A 22,961-nucleotide genomic window follows, 5' to 3' on the forward strand; every position below is an offset into this window, starting at 1 on the left:
AGGACATCATGAATAGGGGGAAAATGCCTGTCCCGGATGATGGAAGGCCCCGTCAGCCAATCAGTGACTAGAGTGGCACCCCACCCCATTCACAGACTGGCTGATTGGTCAGTCCATCAGCCAGATCGGGGCCGACCAGCGGGAGTCCTGGACCAGCGATCCAGCACTGGAGAGGTGAGTTGATATGATTTTTTTTTGCCCCCCCACCATCCGCTGTTAGTGGGTACAGAGTCACTTTAAAACATCTATGCAAATTCCCCACCATAAAAAAAATCAAACAAGTCGGTTTCTATACAGGAAAACGTGTCCGATAAATATTAGGATGGAATAAAATGCAATTACATCATGCAGATTTTAGGGAAAAACAATACTTACACATCAGCGAAAGAAGACGGAATATTTTCTTCCACCCACTTCAGGTCTTCATCCTAAACAAAAGGAAATAAAGATATTTTATACAGAATTCAGGTCCCCTTATATGCAGAAGCATCAGTAAGGCTGGGACACACTGCAAAAAATACGGATAAAAAAAACGGGTGCAAAAAGGAAAGCATTTGTCTGCATGTATTTGGATGTTTTTTGCATCATTAACATAAAAATAAATACGATCCAATTTTTTTTAGCGTACATAAAAACACGATTGACCACGTTTTTGTGTACCTTAAAAGAACTGCAAAAGTGCAGTGTGAACCAGGCCTAGCAAGTTACTGGGAGGAAACAACCCCAACCTGTTTAGTGCCTTACACTAAGGTATCATTGGGAGGCTCCCCCATAGAATCCGAGGTCCCTCAATCACTACGAGGGCCTCCACACAGGTGACCTGGATTGGTATACCGACACTACAAAACATATATAATCCCCAATGAAGGTATACATGGTGATACACTCTTGATGGACGCCTCTGTTAGCTGGCCAGGCAAGATGGGAGTTGTAGTTTTGTAACAGGTAGAGACCCCATCCCTGGGCTAACAGGTATTACATTCAGGTCCAGTCCAATGGGTTTGCACTTTCCATACACGTTGGTTCCCTAGATGACAGACGACCCTGCGCACCTTCTTTTCTCTCACTTTTCCCACTAGGTACGTGCACATCACAGCACAGATTTTTTTTCCTCACCCATCCCCTGCCCAGACTTTTATAAGCAGCAACCTAAATGTATGCTAACATGAGGTGATACTCACAGCACTAGGCGCACTAGGCTTGGCCGTACCGTTGGCCTCGGTCTTTATTCCTCTAAGCTTCATGCCTTCAGCTAGAGAAAACAGACAGAACAGTCGTGCTTAATAGTGAAGATAGCGGCACTGAGCAAAGACTGAGGAAATCCGGATGTCACACTCACCTAAGTGATCCGTTACCAGGAATTCTTCCACCTCATCGTCCGAGTCGTCCATGAGAGGAGTGAACGCGTACCTGCAAATGATCAATTCCAGACACATCACAAGGGGTACACCGACAAACCACGGAATTTTTTTTTTTTTTTTTGCACTAGCTTATTTTGCTTATTTAGTCATATATTATATGCTATGTGATATAATATGGCGCACACTGTGGGTCATTGATTGATATAGTGGTCACACCTTCTCCTAAAGCATATAAAGTGCTATGTGCTGAATAAGGAGGGTTTATGGGTTGTACTGTTTACCGTGTTGCAGGCCCGGGGGATCCTTTTATTGTACGGGTCCCTCATGGTTGTGGATATTTTAAGTGTATAGGGATTCTGTTTTGTCTCTTTGCCTTTGTATATTTTTTGCTTTTTGGAACTTATAATAAATATTTTCATAGTTTAGCATTTTTGTTGGAGTGCTCCTTTATATAACATACCTCCGTTCTTTTCTGTTGAGCTACAATTGGTTATTGGTCTGTTATGGGAAGCACCCAGTTCAGGGTTGTGCACCCCCCCTTTTTAAGAGGTACACCGCCTGCATCTCTGGTAAAGCAAGAACTGTTCTTAAGGGGGGGACATTTCTGAAAGCAGATTTGCCCCTTCTCCCTGGCGTATGCCCGCTGTACCAGGCGAGCAGGGGGGTGCAGCAAGGCGGGTGGATACGTGGCTTCATCCCAGTGTCTGATTTACCATAATTTATGCCCACTCGCAGGCGTACATCATGGCAGAAATCCACACCTGCCCAGGTCAGGCCGGATTAGTGAATTTGGTGGGGTAAATGGGGGCAGGGCTTTATTTAAGACTGGCAGACGAGTTAACCGGTCTTTATAAATGCCCCCCAAACCTTCATTCATTTATTATTATTATTATATATAAACACTATAACAATTATTTATAGCAGGAAATCCTGACCTCCTCTTGTCCAAGACTCGGTGCAGTGATTCGTTAAAGTGCAAAGTGTTCTAAAGTATCAGCAATTCCCCAGCATATTCCACAACCCAACGTGCTCAGGAGGAAACAGAACGGACATCTACACTTCCATCATGCAGGCCTGGCAATCAGTTTCTGGATATTGGCCATAGCACCAGGAGCATACCCGCAGGCAGTGTGATTTCTGAAAGGCGTCTTTTTTCATTGGAAGAATACTTGCAGAACATTTGTTATTAAAGGGGTACTCCAGCAAAAATCTTTTTTCTTTTAAATCAACTGGTTTCAGAAGGTTTTACAGATTTATAAATTACTTCTATTTAAAATCTCAAGTCTTCCAGTACTTATCAAGTGCTGCATGTCCTGCAGGAAGTGGTGTATTCTCTCCAGTCTGACACAGCGCTCTCTGCTGCCACCTCTGTCCATGTCAGGAACTGTCCAGAGTAGCAGCAAATCTCCATAGAAAACCTCTCCTGCTCTGGACAGTTCCTGACATGGACAGAGGTGGCAGCAGAGAACACTGTGTCAGACTGGAGAGAATACACCACTCCCTGCAGGACATACAGCAGCTGATAAGTACTAGAAGACTGGAGATTTTTAAATAAAAAGTACATTACAAATCTATATGACTTTGTAAAACAAGCTGATTTAAAAGAAAAAAATTTTTGCCCTTTAAATTTTCCTTCAGAATCTCCGATTATAAACCAATGCAAAGGTGCCCCCCTTAGTACAGCACTCAAGGACACTACAGGAACCTCCTGCTCTGTACCTTTGGTTGTTCGCCGATGGTCTCCACAGAAACATGATAACCAATAACACAACAGAGAAGAGGAATCGCCAGAAAGCATCATCCACCCACAGCTCCATCCAGTCCTGTAAAGGATGTGAAGACGGACAGTGTTAATACAAGAGACTGAAATCTAATGTCTGTTTAGATCAAACTCCATGAAGCGGTCGCACAACTAGATATGGAAATCACATGTCATTACTTCTCACTATGTTGGTGAGATGTGTTACTCCCGTATTATCCAAACTGCAATATTCTTAGTAATATCACAAACTCCAGTTCTGTCAATGACATTACACATGAACAGCCATGATGGGTAGAAGTGGAAGAGGCCGACATGTATGGTACTACAGAGGTTACTGCATGTCACATATAGGAATGGCACTAAGTAAGAAGCACACAATGACATTTACCAAAACTATTCAAAAAGCAACAATATTCCAGATTTTACTATTAAAATTAGGATCTGCATGCTAACTGCTTTAAGGGGTAGTTCACAAAAAAAAAAAATCTTTCAAATTAACTGGTGCCAGAGATCTGCATTTTACTTCTATTACAAAATCTCCAGTCTTCCAGTACTTATCAGCTGCTGTATGTTCTGCATGAAGTGGTGTATTCTCTCCAGTCTGACACAGCGCTCTCTGCTGCCACCTCTGTCCATGTCAGGAACTGTCCAGAGCAGCAGCAAATCCCCATTCCTGACATGCGCAGAGGTGGCAGCAGAGAGCACTGTGTCAGACTGGAGAGAATACACCATTTCCTGCAGGACATACAGTAGCTGATCAGTACTGGAAGATGGGAGATTTTTTAATAGAGGTAAATTACAAATCTCTGACATTTTCTGGAACCAGTTGATTTAAAATCTCAAGGGTTTTACTGCCATAGCACAGTAGGGTGCTCCATTCATTGTCTATGGGACTGCTGAAGATAGCCAAGTGGATAGGGAATAAGTGTCCATGGTGGAAAACAACTGCTCTTGCTTTGCTGGGATATTGCTTCCATATTGAACATATGAGATGTTACTTCATATTATTCTTTACCTGCGTGCATAGATCAGTCTATTTAGTACTAATGTTTCTGCGTTGTACTTACGGAGGGACAGTCTGTCAGTCTGAACTTCTTTGTTGTCCAAGCCATAAACACTACAGAAGCTTCAGGGAAAGAAGATACAAATCAGGACCGGGTCCCCATTGCCGACCATGAGTATATGCAGTATGTGCAGAACTTACCTAATATAGCAAATATCAAGGTGTTGGTGAAGTGTCTATATAGTGAATATTTCACGGCATTCTTCCTTAACTTTAGGGTCTTCATTGTTTGTGCCAGACTTACAAATATGTATATATGGCTGAGGAATATACCAGAAAATAGAGAAGCACATAACCCTGTCATTGTACAGTAACCTTTGTAGCCCTTTAAATCCTTATTCACACGTCCTGCAAAGTGCGGATCCACACTCACAGATCTACTTATTGCCTGTTGTTTTCTATTGGGTTATTCACACAATCCGCAATCCGCACCTCATGTCCTGGTGCGGATTGCGATTGCAGTACAAATTACCAATAGGAATTCATGGGATCTGTGTTTTTTGTGGACGTCACATCCATGTGTGGTAATACGATTCACCTCCGTTCATTTTAATGGAACAGAGCTGCAAAACCCCCACTCCCAACCTGAGGACAAGCGGTTCTGTTTCTCAAGGACCATGTTTTTCTAAGCCTGGATAACCACTTTAACCTCCTAATGATCGCTGATCCTTTTTACGGTGGCCTGGCGGTCGCACATATAGCACAGACGGACCAGAGCATGCTCCAGCTGCACTCATCTCTATTAGTGGTGTCTGCTCCTACAGTGCAATGACTGGACAGTAAAGGATATCCACCAGCACAAGGCAGAGTCCAACAGAGCCAGGGGGATACTCGCCAGCAACACCAAATCAGATTCTTTTGTCTGGAATAAAAAAAAAAAAAAAAAAAAGAAGTCAGCAATTCTTATACTTCCGCCAGAGGTAGAAAGATCCACAATGATGTATCTCTGCAGTAATACATATATGTTACATATAATAAGGAAGAGCGTTTGGTTAGTGTGTGTGTGGGGGGGTTCACATCGCATTTTTGCAGTCCGTTTAACGGATCCGTTTTTAAATGGTTAATTTAAAAAATAAAAATAAAAAAAACACTTGTGTATGCTTAGGGGGGGAAAAAAACAAAAAACAGATCCGTTTTAATCCATTTCTCTCTTTTTTTTATATAATGGAGGGCAATGGAAAAAACGGATCCATACAAATGGCACACAATTGCATCTGTTTTTTCCCCCCAGAAAATAGAGAAGTTAAATGGACTGCAAAAACGCTTCACAAGGATAATGGTAAAACTGGCCTGTGAATAATATGGCTTGTCTTATATGGCGGTTGCATAGCAGAAGGTGGTCACTACTACTGACGGCGACACAACCAAAACCTAAAACCACATGAGACATAACAAAAAGACTTTACCCCAATGACTCTCATAACTCCTTCAACAGTGGCAAATATCAGATAGAGGATGCCCATTCCGACCACACGATGCATGACGGCTCCTAATCGTGGCCTGACCGTGGAAACAAGGAGACGCCAATTCAATAAACAATGAAATTCACTGGTATTGAGATTAAAATGATCTACAGAAATTCTGCATTCCCACAGTGTGGCCATGTTCACATGGAGTAAGACCCGGCCGGAGTGTATACTATGTGTATACACTCCGGTCGTGATTCCATAGACGGCAGCATTATGCAAGTTTTATATTAATTACAGTCGCTGTTGCAAAACGGCAACATCGGCCGCGATTAATATGAAACTTACGCAGTGTGAACATGGCCTGTTACTGCATACAGAGGGTTATGGTCAGAGTCACACACATTATTCATGCGTATTCCAACACATGACAAAAAGGTGTACACACTGCCTGCACTCAATGGTTACAGTACTGTCACTGAGAATGACCAGCAGCCAGCTGATACCCAGCACCCGTCTTTCCCAGTGCTAGAAGAATAAGGTGGATTGTTTCATCCCGTACACCTGAGCATTATCTACTATCCATCTAGTACATGGTAAATCACAATCTTTTATCAATGCTCACCATCCTCATTTCTATAGTTTACAGTCTAAAGTGCCAAATCTAACTCCGGTTATCAAGGTCCCCCTGTTCTGGCAACTACATTTACTGTAAACGGCAATGGAGACAGAGGGGCATGAGAGCAATAATAAAATACAAAAGGCGATTTCTTCAAAGGTAACCTGTTATCCGTATCATGAAACTGATTAATCTCTTCCTATTTGTGTACACAGGAAGTAAACATGACACATTTGTTTTTCATATGTATTCGTCCATAAAATGTAGGCTATATTTCTTATGTAACTGGAGGCAAAAATTATTGTTTGTTTTTTTTTGTTGGAAAACATGCCACTTTCTGTGTTTAGACCTGGATACAGTAAGTATAGCTGTTATATAGCAGCCTTCAGGAAACTGGACCTGGATACAGTAAGTATAGCTCTTATATAGCTGCCTTCAGGAGACTGGACCTGGATACAGTAAGTATAGTTGTTATATAGCTGCCTTCAGGAGACTGGACCTGGATACAGTAAGTATAGCTGTTATATAGCATCCTTCAGGAGACTGGACCTGGATACAGTAAGTATAGCTGCTATATAGCTGCCTTCAGGAGACTGGACCTGGATACAGTAAGTATAGCTGGTATATAGCTGCCTTCAGGAGACTGGACCTGGATACGGTAAGTATAGCTGTTATATAGCAGCCTTCAGGAGACTGGACCTGGATACAGTAAGTATAGCTGTTATATATCAGCCTTCAGCAGACTAGACCTTGATTCACTAAGTATAGCTGTTATCTATTTGCCCCTGACAGTATTGTATTGTATTACGATTATACAAGAGAAAAGTTGTATGAAAGGCAAATTGCTGAGTCCCTGAGGGGCAGCATGTTAGATGGAGTGGCGGTAAGTCATACTGTGTAGTATCTTCTGCTATACACTCTCCTTCTGTACTGTTGGATCCAATAACCCGTGACCTGTAAATGGCACCAGGATGCTCATAAGGAATGCCAGGCAGTCAGGACCAGGACTATTATACCGTAAACTGTGCTGGTACAATTGTTTGCTGAAAATCTCAGGTTTTGCCTCAGGCAGCAGAACATCCAGTGTCGGCTCTGGGTATATGTTGTGAGCACATAAGTAACAGCTGTGAGAAGTCTAATAAAAATCACTTACTTTACTATACCATATCCCAAGCTGACAATGGTCACTAATAATCGGGCCAATGTTCTTTTAACAGCAGAAACCAACTCTGCAAATATCAGCAGACCAGGAGCTACAGAGAGATACAGAGCATGGTTATAGCGGTATACCACGTGTGTATTATAACTCACAATGACAATGCCATAAAAAAGCAGTCACTCACAGGACACTCCGGTGCTGTTAATGTTCTGGTATTCGGCATAGAACACGGCTTTCTCCAGCATTCCCAGGAATATAACAGCTGCTATCCAAAACTGGATTCTTAACAAGTCCTTCCAGTAGCAGGCGGACCAGACGAACCACATCACCCCCAGCACAATGTACATAATGCACATCACCATATAGAACTGCAAAGACAAACACCTGTCATTCTATTATACCCTGCAGAATACAGGAGGCTACGCAACACATCAATACTCAAATCCTTATATCCTCAATATAAGAGACTCTATTGCTTCCTGGTATCAGCCATTTCAGGCCGGGAGGAGCTGGTTTACTGCAGTGTTTTTTTAATGGGATTAAAGGGATATTCCACTCAACTTTTGCTATGTTGCTGCCCATGGTGAGACTAACAATTCCTTCCATACTTGTTATTATCTATTCAGTCTTCTTCCCCCAGTTCCGAGCTGTTGCTTTCTGCTAAAGACACAAAATGCAGTGTGTGAGCTTTTCTCTTTATCCCCCTCCTCCCCCCTGCCTTCTGAGACAGCTGATGTAAGCAAGCCCCTGGCTGGCTTTATCTGCAACATTGTAGCTTCTCTGTAATGCTGAGAGGGTTAATCTGAGGTTGCTGATGAATTCACTGTCATTAACCCTCTCAGCATTACAAAGAAGCTACAATGTTGCAGATAAAGCCTGCCAGGGACTTGTTTACATCAGCCGTCTCAGAAGGGGGGGGGCAGAGAGAAAAGCTCACACACAGATTTTTGTGTCTTCAGCAGAAAGCGGCAGCTAAGAACTGGAGGAAGGAGATTGAATAGGTAATAACAAATATGGAAGGAATGGTTAGTCTCACCATGGGCAGCAACATATCAGAAGTTATGTTTGAGTGGAATACCCCTTTAAATGATATAAAGTCCATGCTCTCACGGTCATTATATTTCACATATTCTGGAAACCTCTTGAACTATTTACATAAAGAAGCATAAAAGTATTTTCTCCTTTCTTAAGTTCCATATCCCTTACCACACAGTTATATGATTTCCTCTGAAGAGCGGTGCAGTTTCAGAGAATACATAGTTGTAAATTTGGCCGGTAATAACACGGCTCAGAGTCATCAGGGCGGTCCAACAACCATGACTGACAGATCTTTCCTGATTTGCATATAAGGAGAGGTCTATCAGTCTAGGCTGGTGAACCACCCCAATGACTAGGATCCCTGTTCTGGCCAAAGTTACGAGTATGACATCTCTAAAACAGCACAGCCATTCACAGTGAATCATACATCGATGTGATAGCGGAGCCTGGCAATGTTTTATACTGGCCATGGTTCAGGCAGCACAAACCTAGTGACAGGTTCCCTTTAAATAGTGAATAAAATGATGATATACTTACTATCATCAGTGGCCACTCTGAGGCAGAGATGTATCCATGAGGGCTTTCCATTGAGGTAGACACTGTCAGGAGAGAGAAAGGCGGCTTGTGAATATCTGCTCTTCATATCTGCACCTTCCTATCACATAGCCATGATATACAGCAGGGAAGCTCCATAGTCAGTATTTACAATGAACTCCTCCACATGCCCTGCGTGTGATAACACTGCCCCACCGCGTTGTCATTATGGTTGTTGAAGATTAAAGGAGAAGTCCAGTGGGGGTCGGGGGCAAAAATTCATTACGGGCAGAGGGTGGGGGAAATAAAAAAGATGGTATATTGACCTGTCCCGGTTCTGGTCTCCTCATCGTCACTGATTGGCTGAGCATGCTAAATCCCACCAGTCTGTGATGTCAAACCCGGGTCATGACGTACCCAGAACATGAGAAAAGAGGACAGCTGGCAGGGTCCGGGAGCTCTATGATGAGGTTTAGCATATTGGCTTTCCCCCCCCCCCCCCCGAGTTTCCAGAGTGTGCCCAGGTGAGCGGTTGTGGTGCTGGCGGGGGGAATGGTGCTGGTTGTGTGTCAGATACGGGGGGAATGGAGGCGACTGGTGTCAGTGGATTGCGGCAATCAGATGCCACGGGAGGGCACCCAGTAAGATGCCGGGTCAGATCCGGGGTGGGGGGGGGAAGACAGTGTTGTTGCCGTGATCAGATGTCAGATGCCGGACAGGGGGGTGGGGTGCCACGGGAGGCGGCCGGAACAGCCTCCGGGTCAGGTGGTGGTGGGGGAGCAGCGGGAGCCAGCCGGACGGAGGCCACAGGAGGGCACTCAGTAAGATGTTGGGTCAGATGCGGGAGGAGGTGATTGGTGCCACGATCAGATATCAGATGCGGGGGGACGGGGGTGCCGCGGGAGGCGGGGGGGGGGGAGGGGCAACAAAGCCACAGACGGCCGCCTGGTCAGATTTCCGGGTCAGGGGGGTGGGATATGAAGTGGCCACTGGGAGATCGCACTGCGGGGGGGGGGCACCCACCGTATGTGTGTGTGTGGGGGGGGGGGGGGGGGGTTTGAGGGGACTGATATCGAGCAGCCACCGGGAGATCGCCCCCGGGGGGGGGGGGGGGGCTGCACTCACAGGAGCGGCCACGGGGTGAGCAGAGAGAGTGGGTACGCTTCAGGTGGGGGGATAGAGGGTGCAGGGCGGGTGAGGGCAAGCACACACTGTGGAGGGGGGGGGGTTGGGGACTTGCTGTCAGAGAGGGAGACGGTGATAAGCTGCAGCAGCTGTCACTGTCTCAGTGCCCTCCCTCACTTCAGTGGACTGGGTTAGAAGCACTAACCCGGCCCATTGAAGAGACTGAGGACACTTGATGCTGTCTCGGAGGGCGGGGGCCAGGAGCAGGGAGCGTGTCGCGTTGGACTAAGATTTGACGATTCTATGCGTTCGGTGGGGGTGAATACACCTGGATAACAGCAAAACTGTGCAGAATCCATAGTAACTTTATATTGGAAAGATGGAAAGCTATGGGTGGGCAACGTATTAATGCAAAAATAATTTTGGGGGGAATACCCCTTTAACACAAACCGCTAGAAGAGTATGATGCCTAATAAACAACAGCTGACTATAGGTAAGGTCATACAGCTGTCTGGAGTGGTCTGTGGTGTATCAATTGACTTGCTGTAGGACAGCAACATCTTAATTTATGAATAATGGTCAAATAACCCCTTTAAATTTTAATTAAATCCTTAAATTATCTATATTAACCCCTTTATGATTAAGGTAATTGATGCCCAAATGTCCAGGTCACATTGAAGCAATGTTCCTTCTCGCCTTCTAAGAGCCATGACGCTTTTATTTTTCCACTTCCAGGGCTGGTTGGTGCGTCATTTCTTACACCATTATGTATAGTTTTTCTTGCTGACATATTGGTGCAAATGGGAGTTTTTAAAGGCTTTTTATTTTTATCTAATCTATAATAAAAAAAAAAATGAAAAAATCTAATTAAAAATTCAGCAATCCTGGTGTTTTTTTCCCCCTCTTTGCCTTTCACTGTGCGGGAACAATATTGGAATATTTCAATAGATCAGACCCTTCAATACCTTCAATACCAAATATGTTTATTTATTTTTTATATATTTTTATTTATATAATAAGAAAGGGGGTGATTTAAACTTTCTTGGGGAGATTATTATTTTTTTAAAATATTTTTTAAAACTTTTTTTTTTTTTTTTTAAACTTCATAAATCTCCCTAGGGAACTTACATTTGCAATCAATAGATTGCATATACTGATCAGTATTATCTGGGCTCTTCTAATACAGTCTGCCTGAGGCAGACTCTTTGAGAAGATTGCTTATCCGACAGGATGGAGTAAGTATTAACCCTCCGTCTGTCAGGGAAAGTAATCAAAACTATGTGACTGCGAGGGTCCCCATCAGTCAGTGACAAGTACTTTTCCGATCACTGACTGCCTTAAACGCTGCGACCGCTAAAAGGGGTTAATGACAGCTGTGTGATGGTGGCTGCCTGTCTTTAGCCCTGACTCTGATCATGCTAAAGCTCATACTGCATGGACCATCCGCAAATTCAAACAGTTGATACCTGTTAAACTCCACTTTGAATCCTTTGCTTCTGATGATACCTGGACTGCAAAAACATAAGGTCCGTCTTGCTGAGTTTGGGCCACAACATCACGCGACTGAGAAATTAAAAAATAATTAAAAAATAATTTAAAAAAAACAGTGTTGTCCATTTACATGCTGCTGAAAAGACCTGATGATCCAGTGGAGGCGATTTCTATAGAATAGAGTGTGTATTTCTATAAATTACACGGAATATACACCATATCTCTGAGAATATACAACCTCAGGTGTCAATCTCACATCCCTCCAGCTGTCGTTAAACTACAATTCCCATCATGCCTGGAGAGATAAGGCAGCTTTAGCTTTGTCCAGACATGATGGGAATTGTAGTTTAGCAGCAGTCATGCAGGCACAGTCTTATTCCATCCAGGGATCCTTATTCTTACTGGGTCCGAGCGGTTGGACCTGTGGTGGCAGTCACACATGTAATACTTATTCTGTATGTAGGTGGTAAATGCATGCAAACTCCTTTTAATAAATCTCTTCCAATATTCAAATCTTGCATACAGGATTTCAGGATCTCACCTTGGATTGGACGCCTTTCTGAAAAATAAAAAATAAAAAAGTTTAGCAAATTTTGGCTGTTCCGTGTTTACATAATGCACTTTACGTTAAAACTGATAAGATGTCTTTATTGTATACATCAGTCTGAATACAGTGCTACCCATCTTTACATAACATTTACATAAAAGTAAAATGTGAGGACCAGCTGCAATCACCCACTATGAAGCAGGCCTAGCTCCTGAGCTCGCTTTATAGTTGTATACCCTAGGGGAAGGGGTGTACACTTACCCCAAAAGCACTAAAGACCAGGCATCAAGGGCATAAATAAACTACCCCCTGCTGTTAAGGGGTTAAAGGGAACCAATCAGACAAGAAACCTGTCCTCTCACATGGTTGTATCACATGCAAAAGAGAAGAATTACAAAATCTTATCCAGATGGTATCCCTGCCCTTCTGACATTCATTGCACGTCACTGCCCGGGGTAACTGTTGGAGGTGCGATTAGGGGGTAGGGGCAGTCTGTTTAAAAAAAAAAATCAGTTTTTCCTATTAACCACGTTTTGGTGCACAGTAAAAGTAACCATTTAAAAAGGCATCCGTTAAACGGACTGAAAAAACGCAGTGTGAACCCGGCCTAAGGGAACGCTTCAAGAGCTGCTAACAGCATTGTATGCAAAATACTCCCGATTGGTTCCCTTTAACGTCAGTGGTGTTCATCCCCTTTAAAAAGCTATTCTCATCTCTTGGTCATCTCAGAGTACATAGGGCCATGCCATTTACACAACTCCCATTATAGTCAATATCCTAGCCACCTCCAGCGGCCAGGGGGGACTGGGAAACTATCCCTACAAGATGGGGATATCCATTGGTGTCCTTACTACACGTACTGGCAGAAACCCTGCAAGATAAAAGCTGGAACAAAATATCCTACCTGACTGTTCAGTGAATTTGTTAACTTGGCCTGTAAAAAAAAAGAAAGAAAAAAAAAAACAATCCATTTTAGATGCTCGGTAAATATGTGCATAACCATTGTGCAAGTGACCTGTACAAATGGGATCACATGTCCTACCCGTCCCTACAGCTCAGAGTGCTGTCAGCGGGGCAGCAAAAGAGCCATTTAGTGACAGCCTGACAGCCAGCCCTTCATATATCTCCTCTAGTTTTTCGGGCAAGGGTACAGATGTATTCCATCACTTCCTGGAGACTGTACAATCTATAAGACTCCATGCTCAGCTGCCATAAAGCGCACACAGATGGCTGCTGTAGTGACGATACAGGTAAGTACAGAAATTAAATGTCTGTCTGCAAGATGGCGGCCACGAAAAAATATGTCAAAAAGACCTAAGAGATAATTCCCTGTCTACTGGGTTATATATAAGAGGCAGAAGCAGACGGCCCCATACCCTGTATAGTGACTGTGTAGGGTTCACTTCAATAACCCAGCATAGTGCTGCCGACTCCAAGGCTACGGGTTCAACATCACATGAGCTTACAAAATCCCACTCCCATTTCTTTTACTCAAAGAAGCCGCCGGCTTTATTGTTATGAATACAGCCACAGATACAGCACGTGACCCACCACTCCATTTATTCCTATGGAGCCGAGTAAGCATTTCCAGCAGCTCCATAGGAATGAATAGGGTTGCAGATCATGTGCCGTATATGCGGCTGTATTCAAAACAAAGAAGCCGGAGACCCCAAATGGAGATCGGTAGGGGGTACAGAGGTGGGACCCCCCTGTAGAAAAGGGACAAGTTAATTTTGCCCTGACAACCCCTTTAAATTTCGCATGCATCTATTTGTTTCCTCTATTTCACCTGTACTGCGTTATGGAAGAGAAATATAGGGCAAAAGTGCTGCCCAACACCGGCAGAGAGACGTCCGGGACAGAGGACTTACGTTACGCAGAGGGAGCTGAGGGTTTAGATTGTCACAGGTAAAGGTGTAGGAGTTTTCTTCATTTTTCTCAGTAAATATGTTGGAAATGGTCATTTGCAGCTCCTGGAAAATAAAGGTCCTCTTAGATCTACAGATGTACAGAGATCCAGCAAACACAAACTGATCTACAAGACCTGACGCTGCACATACGTATCAGAGATCAGCATCCATTATTAGAGGGGTTGTCTCCAAGTCAGGCGCGGCTGATCTTCCTCTACATTGTATGATCGCTTTAAAGGGGAACTATCAGCAGGTTAGAGGAATCTCCCCTGCTGATATGTCCCTATAGCACAGGAGACGCGGAGGAGGAAGCTATGTCTCTTATAGTACGTCTCTTACCTTCCTCCTCTGCGCTGTTCCGGTGCAGTTAGTCATGTGCTCCATGGTCCGGTGGATGATCCTGCTGATAGTTTCCCTTTAAGACGTTGGGCAGGTATAACAGGACATGAATTAGGGGTGTGATAGCAGTTCATCTGCTTATAAGGGTGACTGCTCCGCTAAGGCCAAAAGCCAGGGAGAAACCAAGGGAGAGATCCAGATCCAGATACTATTACCCGGGGACCAACAATCCAAAGCAATTTTCAGGACGGATGAACCTAAACAAATGAATCCTTATGTCCGACTGATCATACACAAAAGACTGGAGATAGAACGTGTGGAGGTGGGGCTCTTTACTGATCCCTCTATTCTTATTTATATAACTGCACCTTTATTGGCACGTGGGACGTTGTGCAATATGACGGATCAGTACATGAGCCTTTTCTTGTATGATAGTACTGGACGAGCAATATTCGTTGTACTGAGGGTTTTAGATGCAATTATACAAAGTCACTAGACTATTAGCTACCACCCAGACCATGGGTCTCCAAACTGCGGCCCTCCAGCTGTTGCAAAACTACATTTCCCATCATGCCTAGACAGCCAAATCCAAAGCTTTAGCTGTCAAGGCATGATGGGAGTTGTAGTTTTGCAACAGCTGGAGGGCCGCAGTTTGGAGACCCATGACCCAGACTGATGAACACTATGTAACCAAGCGCAAATTACACAAATCGTAATTTAAAGTGTAACTGTCTTGCAAACGCCACTTTTCAGAAATCAATAGTACAAGTGATTTTAAGAAACACTGTACTGTGTTTTTTTTGTTTTTTTTAAGTTTCCTTCTGTACTCAAGAATCTGTTTCCCAGCCCCCCCCCCCCTTACTTCAGAAGAGGCAGGCTTTCTGTGTCCATTATGGTCTATGGAGAGAGGAGGGGCTAAGGGGGATGAGTAAGCACGGAGAGGAGAAAAGCAGGGCTGTACAAAACATCATACTGCAATCTTCTCTCACCAAGCTCCCAGACCTGCACTGACCTTTCTGACCTGTGAATCCAGCATTTTATGTGTCCAGACAGTCTCCAAACTGTACAGCTGCTTCTCTGCTCTCCCTTCTCACTCATCCCCCTTGACCCCTCCCTCCTCCATAGGTTATAAAGGACATAGCAGAACCCATCCTCACTTTGCTCCTCAGTAATGTAGACGGCTTTGCCTGATAATGCACAGATAGGAAGTTGGGGGAGGAGGCTGGGAAACAGCTTTTTGAGTATAGAAAGAGGCTTTTTTGCCTTATAAAACCTATTACAGAGTTTCTTAAAATTGCTTGTACTATTGATTTCTGCAAAAAAAAAAAAAAAAAAAATTCTAATGACAGATATACTTTAATGTCAAACAACACAGAAAGTCCCTGTATCATGTAAGGAGACACCCTTCTATAAAACTTTGTCTGTTTGAGCATGGTTCACAACTCCAGCATTAGTACTGATCTCCCCTCTAACAGGCTGAATGTAAATCATTCCAGAATGTGAACGGAGTGTATAGATATGGCCCAAAAGGCTGGAGATCCTGCATGGCTGCTCCATCCTATCATCAAATATGTCTATAGGCTGACATATAGAAGTAAGATTAGAAATATATATATATATATATATATATATATATATATATATATATATATATATCCTCCAGAGCGAGTGGGCAATGTCCTGTAAATATTTATCAGTGCAGATAATAGATACATGGAAAAGTAAATTAGTTATTAACCTTTTCTGAAGCCAAGAATAGAATCTTACTGCTCATTTATAAGGGCCAGATAATATAATGAGAACAAAATAAGATCAGGCCAATGGGGACTTAATCTGTGCAGCCTTCCTATAAGAGAATTTATGTAGTTTAAAGGGGTACTCCGGGGTTTTTGTTTTTTATCAAGTGGTGTAAGAAAGTTATATGGATTTGTATTTTACTTCTATTTAAAAAAAATCTCCAGTCTTCCAGTACTCATTAGCTGCTCTATGTTGTGCAGGAAGTGGTGTATTTTTTCCAGTCTGACACAGTGCTCTCTGCTGCCACCTCTGTCCATGTCAGGAACTGTCCAGAGCAGCAGCAAATCCCCATAGAAAACCTCACCTGCTCTGGACAGTTCCTGACATGGACAGAGGTGGCAACAGAGAACACTGGGTCAGCTTGGAAATAATACACCACTTCCTGCAGGACATACGGCAGCTGATAAGTACTGGAAGACTGGAGATTTTTAAAATTAAATTACAAATCTATACAACTTTTTCACACCAGCTGATTTAAAAACATTTTTTTTACCGGAGTACTCCTATAAAAGAACAGAAGATTGTAAATACTGAAGGGGCAGTGCATAGTTTATAGCCAACCAAGCAAAAACAAATACATATACACTACTTCAGTGCTTTTGGCGCCTAAGTCTAAAAAAATGTAGATGCCAACTTAAAATTATTACCTGTAAAAAAAATTTACCACTTTTCCTTTGTTTTGTGTAATTGGTAACACTGGTTTTGTGCATTAATAAATGGTCTGGTGACTGGTGACTGTGGAGTGAGCAGCATTTACACTGAACTACAGCATTAAAAGAGGCAGAGCTTACACCAAGACGACTTAAAGGGGAACTATCAGCAGGTTAGAAAAATCTAACCTGCTGATATGTCTCTATAGCACAGGAGACGCTGAGGAGGAAGGGATGTCCCTTATAGCGTGTCTCTTACCTTCCTCCTCGATGCGGTAAGACAGTTAGGAGCACTTCCCGCCCCCAGCTAGCCTGCTTCATTGATTATCATTACAAGGGATGGGATAGCTGGGGCGGTTCGGTGCTATGGGGGCGGGCAGTGTAGCTAAGGGGGCGGGCAGTGTAGCTAAGGGGGCAGGCAGTGTTCGTAACTGTCTCACCAGACCGAGGAGTAAACGACTAACTGCACCAGAACAGCGCCAATGGAGTTATAAGTAGCCAAAAATAGTACCAATAAAAAAAGACAACCAAAGAACACAGACTTATAAAAAGTTTTGCCTATTTGTGGCCTGGGTGTTCGGATGGTCTCCATGGTAAGTGTATGCGGACAGTCTCCTCCAGCCAGACAGAAAAGGCAGCAGGCTGCGGAGTGGATGGCTTCTCCTGGCCGTATCCAACTCTAAGTGAGGGTCTCAGTACCCAGCCGATGTATGACGTCTGTTGGACACTTACAGGGGTATTCCCATCTCCACTAACACAGGCCGAATTATAGAACCTGTACACTAAGACGTAACTTACATCAATGGTGGAAAATTCATTGTAACACTTGTGATGTCTGAGAAACCAGACCACAGTGATCTTCACGGGATCTGCGCACTCCATTCTTTCAACTGTTCAGGAAAAATTCATAAAACATTCATTAAATGACATTTTATATTAAACTATATAGATGAAATAGTAAGTGTCATGTGATGCAGCTTCTCTAAAGTGTTGTCTGTCCAGGCATGATGGGAAATGTAGTTCTGCAATAGCAGTACGGTAAGCAGGACATAAAATTCTAAGAATAAGGTACACAGTGTGCAGTACTCACGTTTCAGCTGTATGTTTGTATGGTTGAACAATATCTTTCTGAATAAGAGAGGCTTGTCACCCTGAAAGAAGAAAACGTCAGGATTTTAGTGTGACTTCTTGTATCCACCTCTCCCAAAAGAAAGTGATGACCCAACTGCTGAGAAGCCCCGCCTAGATGACACTGTCCATATAGGAGAGAGGGCCCAACTGCCGGGAAGCCACGCCTAGATGACACTGTCCATATAGGAGAGAGGGCCCAACTGCCGGGAAGCCACGCCTAGATGACACTGTCCATATAGGAGAGAGGGCCCAACTGCCGGGAAGCCACGCCTAGATGACACTGTCCATATAGGAGAGAGGGCCCAACTGCCGGGAAGCCACGCCTAGATGACACTGTCCATATAGGAGAGAGGGCCCAACTGCCGGGAAGCCCCGCCTAGATGACACTATGCATATAGGAGAGGGGGCCCAACTGTCATGAAGCCCCGCCTAGGTGACACGGTCCATATAGGAAAGAGGGCCCAAATATTGTGAAGCCCCGCCTAGATGACACTATGCATATAGGAGAGGGGGCCCAACTACTGTGAAGCTCCGCCTAGATGACACTTTCCATATACTAAAGAGGACCCAACTGCAGTGAAGCCCCGCCTAGATGACACTGTGCACCTATGAAATGAAGCAATATTAGAGCAGAAAGAAGACACAGACAAGTGTTATACAGGTAAATATCACATGTGCAGCATCTAAGCTTGTGGGTTGTGTGGGGAATTACACATAGAGTAAGGGGGGGGGGGACACTATAACATTAAATTATTCTAGGTACCAGCAGGAAGTATCTGAATAAACGCCTTGGGGCTGTGTACAAGGGAAGACAAATCCCAAGCTTTATGGATGTTGCTGCTCAGGCCCTTCTGTCTCTTCTTATAATCTCAGACAGACTTGATGATGTTGAGATCAGGGCTCTGAGTTCTGGGGCCATATCCTTGTAAACTGAAGACCGATCTTAGAGCGAATGGACCATCACACGTACAGAAAATGTTGTTTGCAGAACCTGTTAGACGCTGGCGTGGGGATCCCGGTGGTGTTGTCCTTTTATCAAAACGCCGCTGGGTTCCTCCGCTCAGCTTCACTTTCTGCTAGAGTACTGGCCTGGCTCTATGTGGGGTCTGTCGTCCATCGTTTTGATGCTTTTATCTAATGTCTATGTCCGGTTTGACCAGGAGCGGCTGCTTTCTGAAGCTCACAGCGTTCCTGCACACCGTTCTATCAGCTGTGGGAGCGAAGCTTTAGTGGACGCTGGTAACTATTACGCGTCATAGAGACATCACAGAGACGCGTCATAGAGACGTCACAGAGACGCGTCATAGAGACGTCACAGAGACATCACAGAGACGCGTCACAGAGACATCACAGAGACGCGTCACAGAGACATCACAGAGACGCGTCATAGAGACATCATAGAGACGCGTCACAGAGACATTACAGAGACGCGTCATAGAGACATCACAGAGACATGTCATAGGGACATCACAGAGACATCACAGAGACGCGTCATAGAGACATCACAGAGACGCGTCACAGAGACATCACAGAGACGCGTCACAGACATCACAGAGACATCAGAGACATCACAGACGCGTTATAGAGACATCACAGAGACGCGTCATAGAGACATCACAGAGATGCTTCATAGAGACACATCACAGACACGTCATAGAGACATCACAGCGAGCGCTACCAGCGCTATTACATGCAAGATCAGAGATCGGACAAGCGGGATCAGAGACACATCATAGAGACATCAGAGAGAGATGTCAAAAGCTTTGTTCGGTCAGCGTCTGAGTGCTCACACCTGTACCGATCAGGGGAACGAGCCAGGAGAAGATCGATGTACAGCCCGGCATTTCAACGCTTTGAGTTAGAATAAATAGTCGGGCTCCATTACAAGTCCGACTTTTTTTTCTAAATCCCCTATTACACAGGGCAACGGAGAGAAGAAAACGTGCGCTGTCAGTGCTTACTTGCTCCTCGTTCCCCACTCACTGCCGGCGTTATTACACATGCTGGCAGCAAGTGGGTAAGTGCAGGGGGGGCACGGGAAGCTGCAGGGGGGCTGCCCGGGTGATCGCTGGATCATCCAGGCAGCTAACCAAAGCTAACCAAGCAGCCCATAGGTGATAGCGGAGGTCTGCTGCTGCCACTCCTATTACACGGAGCGACAGCATCAGATTGTTGCTATCTTAGTCGTTTGTCTTTCAACATGTTGAAAGACGACAGACAACGATCAGCCGACATCGTTCAAGATGGCTGATTGTTGTCTTCTATTACAAGAGATGATTATTGGAATCGTTTTATGTAATAGGGCCTTAACTCAGAGTGGGGGGAGGATGTGTTGCTCGTTCTCCCGATCAGTACAGGTATGACCCAGAGCGATCAAAACTTTTTTGTAACGACAGCGAAACTTGAAGGGTTTGGCAAGTTTGTCTTCATATAACACACAAGCTGAAACAATGGTGTCATAACTCTATGCCCTTCAACAACCAGCAGAAGAACTGCAAGCGGTCACAATGGAAACAAACAATGCAGGTGACTGCTGCAGGAACGACTATAATACTAGTGATAAAACCTTACAGGAGTCTGCTATACAACTGGGCTGCTCCTACAAGTCATTACAGTAAAAGAGAGCAAAGGTGACAGGACGGTGCGCCTGGAATAACCGGGGTGTATGTAGCCTCAGGGTATAAACCCACACACCGTCTACGCAGCAAATACGCAGCAGATTAGATCTAAATAACTGAACACAGCATCAAATCTGCTGTGTATTTGTTGCATATCTGTTGCGTATACGGTGTGTGTGTTTGTACCCTCAGTCTCCATCAGGGATCACACAGACACTGCCCCGTAGAGAGATGCAGAGACGCTTTCAGTCTTGTATTAAAGGGGTACTACAGCAAAAATCTCGTTATTTCAAATCAAATGGTTTCAGAAAGTTATATAGATTTGTAATTTACTTTCATTTAAAAATCTCAAGTCGTCCCATACTTATCAGCTGCTGTATGTCATGGCTAAAAGTTTTGAGAATTACACAAATCTTTTATTTTCCCATGATCCCCTGCCCTCTGGTTTTTATGTGTGTTTCTCAGATGTTTTTATCACATACAGAAATATAATTACAATCATATTATGAGTAACAGAAGCTTATACTGACAGCTAGATGAGTTACTGCAGCAAGTCTATAATATTTGCAGTGTTGCGGCTTCTTCTTCAGGACCTCTGCAATTCTCCCCGGCTGCTCTCACACAACTGCTGGACCAAATCCTGACTGATAGCCGTCCATTCTTGCACAATCAATGCTTGCATTTTGTCAGAATTTGTTGGTTTTTGTTTGTCCTCCCGTCTCTTGATGATTGACCACAAGTTCTCAATGGGATTAAGATCTGAGGAGTTTCCCGTCCATGGACCCAAAATCTCTATGTTTTGTTCCCTGAGCCATTTAGTGATCACCTTTGCTTTATGGCAAGGTGCTCCATCATGCTGGAAAAGGCATTGTTGGTGGCCAAACTGCTCTCGGACGGTTGGGAGAAGTTGCTCTTGGAGGACATTCTGGTCCCATTCTTTATTCATGGCCGTGTTTTTAGGCAAGACTGTGAGAGAGCCGATTCCCTCGGCTGAGAAGCAACCCCACACATGAATGGTTTCAGGATGCCGGTTACAGTCGGCATGAGACAAGACTAGTGGTAGCGCTCACCTCGTCTTCTCCCAATAAGCTGTTTTCCAGATGTCCCAAACAATCGGAAAGGGGATTCATCAGAGACAATGACTTTCCCCCAGTCCTCAGCAGTCCACTCCCTGGACCTTTCCCCCAGTCCTCAGTCCACTCCCTGCACCTTTCCCCCAGTCCTCAGCAGTCCGCTCCCTGCACCTTTCCCCCAGTCCTCAGCAGTCCACTCCCTGGACCTTTCCCCCAGTCCTCAGCAGTCTGCTCCCTGGACCTTTCCCCCAGTCCTCAGTAGTCTGCTCCCTGTACCTTTCCCCCAGTCCTCAGCAGTCCGCTCCCTGTACCTTTCCCCCAGTCCTCAGCAGTCCACTCCCTGTACCTTTCCCCCAGTCCTCAGCAGTCCACTCCCTGGACTAGGGATGCACGATGCACCGAAATATCGATACTACTATCGATATTTCGGGCAAAAAAACGGTTCGATACCAGGATTTCCTGGTATCGAAACTTTAAGTTAAGCAGAGAACACGGTGGGCGGCTAGCTGAGCGCCGGCCATGTTCTCTATGTGCCTCCCCCTGCCCCCTGCAGTCTCCTCCTCTGCTCTCCCTCCCTCCGCTCCCATTGGCGCCAATTTCAAATAGCCGGTACTTAGCTATTGCTAGTGTCGGCTATTTAAGTATATAGATGCCGCTGTCACACTGACAGCGGCATCTGAGCCCTCCTGAGCCCGCTCCATATACAGCGGGGGTCGGCTACTGTGTGTAACAGACCCCCGCTGCTGGTGTCTCTCTAATAACAGAGTCCGGCTCCGCCAGACTCTGTTATCAGAGAGATGATTTATGCCGAGGAGTCGGAGCTGCACGGAGAGCGGCTGGAGAGGGAGAGCGGGAGAGGAGGACGGAGGAGAAGGCTGGAGGGAGAGCGGGAGGTCCGGGAGAGAGGACGGAGGAGAGGGAGAGCGGGATGTCCGGGAGAGGAGCCGGAGCTGCACAGAAGAGAGCGGCTGGAGAGGGAGAGCGGGAGGTCACGGAGAAGGCTGGAGGTGGGGAGGATGAAGAGGGAGAGCGGGGGTCTGTGAGACGCGGGAGAGGAGGCCGGGGGAAGTGCAGCACATGTGAGGATCCAGCCGGCTGGCAGGTGGGGGAGGTGGCCGGGGCTGAGAGGAGCAGATAAGATCGGCTGTAGTGTGTGGGATTCTGTGTAACCTCTTCTCTTCCTCCGCAATCTTGGTAACTGGTGCAGCAGAGCTGTCTTAGTGGTGGGTGGTGCAGGAGAGCTGTCTTAGTGATAGCTGATGTAGCAGAGCTATCTTAGTGATAGCTGATGTAGCAGAGCTGTCTTAGTGTTATCTGATGCAGCAGAGCTGTCTTAGT

The 22,961-nt window shown here is 45.0% G+C and overlaps 1 protein-coding gene across 1 annotated transcript in view; it reads right to left on the reverse strand.

The window, feature by feature from the left end:
- Nucleotides 1-22,961, reverse strand: part of TMEM87B (transmembrane protein 87B) — a 30,181-nt gene that overhangs the window by 913 nt on the left and 6,307 nt on the right. Inside the window, exons 2-18 of the mRNA XM_069954578.1 lie at nt 17,892-17,952; nt 17,600-17,691; nt 13,977-14,078; nt 13,010-13,120; nt 12,100-12,117; nt 11,534-11,630; nt 8,946-9,007; nt 7,555-7,738; nt 7,365-7,464; nt 5,593-5,686; nt 4,973-5,048; nt 4,328-4,432; nt 4,191-4,249; nt 3,081-3,184; nt 1,340-1,410; nt 1,182-1,252; nt 376-428 (exon numbers count right to left, since the gene is read on the reverse strand). Coding sequence (XP_069810679.1) covers nt 376-428; nt 1,182-1,252; nt 1,340-1,410; nt 3,081-3,184; nt 4,191-4,249; nt 4,328-4,432; nt 4,973-5,048; nt 5,593-5,686; nt 7,365-7,464; nt 7,555-7,738; nt 8,946-9,007; nt 11,534-11,630; nt 12,100-12,117; nt 13,010-13,120; nt 13,977-14,078; nt 17,600-17,691; nt 17,892-17,952 — 1,460 coding nt within the window. The remainder of the gene's footprint in view (nt 1-375; nt 429-1,181; nt 1,253-1,339; nt 1,411-3,080; nt 3,185-4,190; nt 4,250-4,327; nt 4,433-4,972; nt 5,049-5,592; nt 5,687-7,364; nt 7,465-7,554; nt 7,739-8,945; nt 9,008-11,533; nt 11,631-12,099; nt 12,118-13,009; nt 13,121-13,976; nt 14,079-17,599; nt 17,692-17,891; nt 17,953-22,961) is intronic.

The sequence above is a fragment of the Dendropsophus ebraccatus genome, chromosome 15 (assembly GCF_027789765.1).
Source record: "Dendropsophus ebraccatus isolate aDenEbr1 chromosome 15, aDenEbr1.pat, whole genome shotgun sequence".
Taxonomy (NCBI): domain Eukaryota; kingdom Metazoa; phylum Chordata; class Amphibia; order Anura; family Hylidae; genus Dendropsophus; species Dendropsophus ebraccatus.